Here is a 1,886-nt window from a genome sequence, read left to right as displayed (position 1 = left end):
CCCCCGGTACTGGGAATTGAACTCACGACCTCGAGCTTGCCAGGCAGGCGCTGTGCCCCTGAGCTAAATCTTCAGCCCCACACATACTAATGGAGAGTGCTCATTTGATGACCAGCCTAAACAGGAGCAAAATGACATCAAAATGCAGCTGGTACACCGGAAAAAAAGTTTGAGGCATGTATTCATTCTTTATTTATTTATTTGCTAATGCACTATTCTAAAACAATCCTGACAGACGCTAAACAGAATTAAGGCATAGGCATAATTTTCAGCATATAAAAACGTTAAGTGAAAAGTTGGCGGAAAAAAAAACCTAATAATGTCTCTACAGTTTGGCTTTCTTCTCTGTATATGCACTTAGACTCTCAGGCATAATTACATTTAATAAAAGCCTTCTTCATGATTACAAAAAAATGATTAGCCAGGACTTCTGGTATGAACTCAAAGCCATTTACAACTCAGAGTTGTGTGAAGTTTTCAAAAGAATTTTTTTTTTTTTTTTTGCTGGGCATGGTGGCACAGCCTGTAGTTTCAGCACTTGAGAGGCTGAGACAGGAGGATCACTTTGAGTGTGAGGCCAGCCAGGGTTACATAACAAGATCTTGCCCCCCGCCTCCGCCAAAACAAAACATTATTTTGGTCACTATACAGAGAATTTGAAGGATTTCTGGCTGTGGACAGTATAGCCTATTGGGACATACGTACAGTAAAAAGAAGTGATACATTTAAATGCAAAACAAAACTAGCAAAGCAACAATTCTTCAGCTTCAGGGAGTTTTTACTTGTTTACTTTTTAAAGCTCTTAGTTTTTACTTTTTAAAGATCTTTTTAAAGGCTTTCTTTCGTGTCTGTAAACTAAGGCAACATCTCACCACAACCCAGACCATTCGTCCCACTTGTCACGGTGGAATTCGAGTTCGGGGCAGGAACACACACCCTGCTAGAAACGTAGACACTGCTCAGGAGCCCCCGGGGACCACAGTGGGGACTAGACATTCGCCAAGAACGACACATCCTTGTGCATGAGGCCATCACACACACCAAGCAGATCCTGATCGCGTCCCAACTACTCCCACCCATCGCCTTGCCACCCCGCTGCGTCCCCTCCCACTCTCCGCGGTCAAGAACTGTCCACAACCCCTAGGGACGTTTGGACAGCACAAAGCATCACAAGCGAACGGCACGACCGGCAGAGAGCCGGCTTACAGCCAGCAATCTCACTGGAAATGAGCTACTCAAAATCTGAACTCGGTTGTAAGGTGCTGAAGCTTAACACACTGCTGCGTTTTTCCAACCAGCTGGAAAACAAGCAATTCCAGATTCCAGGCGAAGCGGTTTTAAGAGAGGCGCGTTTCACCCAGAGCTACTGAAATCTAGGCGTGGGTGTGACCAGTATCTGCGCGCGGCCTCGAAATCCATCCACCACCTCCAATTCACTCTTCCCTCGGGACGAGGACCCCGTCTGCATCCTTACAGGGAGCGATCACACCCGCTTCACACGGAAAGTTTCTCCGCGTTGGGGCAGCAGGAAATTCCAGTTGCTTCATTCACCGGAGTCAGCGTGGCTGCTGAGTGAGACGCGTGGGGGGACCTCGGGGCCAGGTCACACACTGGCTTTTCAAGTTTGTGGGAGGCCAGACCGAGACGAATGGGCTCCGAGTTCAGGCTCAAGGTCCGGGCCTCCGAACCAAAAGCGCCGGTGGAAACAAACCTCGGCGCCCAAAGGGAAAGCCCTGAACTAAAAGCAAGCCCCGGGCCGCTGGGAACACAGGTCCAGGGAGTGCACCGCGGGCGGCGGTGACGCCACGCTCGCTGAGGTCCCACGGCGCCGCCCGGGGTCCCAGCGCGGTGCGCGCTCCGTCCACGTCCGCGCCCCGCGGCCTCTC

At 50.2% G+C, this 1,886-nt stretch overlaps 1 protein-coding gene across 1 annotated transcript in view; it reads right to left on the bottom strand.

Moving 5' to 3' along the window:
- The window catches only part of Nhsl1 (NHS-like 1), a 220,024-nt gene extending 218,144 nt beyond the window's left edge, over positions 1-1,880 (bottom strand). The window contains exon 1 of the mRNA XM_013516651.1: positions 1,475-1,880. Within this exon, the coding sequence (XP_013372105.1) occupies positions 1,475-1,547 (73 nt within the window). The 5' untranslated portion in view covers positions 1,548-1,880. The remainder of the gene's footprint in view (positions 1-1,474) is intronic.
- Positions 1,881-1,886: the final 6 nt, after the last annotated feature.

This window comes from Chinchilla lanigera, unplaced genomic scaffold (genome assembly GCF_000276665.1).
Source record: "Chinchilla lanigera isolate Chin_1 unplaced genomic scaffold, ChiLan1.0 scaffold00035, whole genome shotgun sequence".
NCBI lineage: Eukaryota > Metazoa > Chordata > Mammalia > Rodentia > Chinchillidae > Chinchilla > Chinchilla lanigera.
Note: the sequence above shows the minus strand (reverse complement) of the source record. Positions and strands in the feature narration are given on the sequence as shown.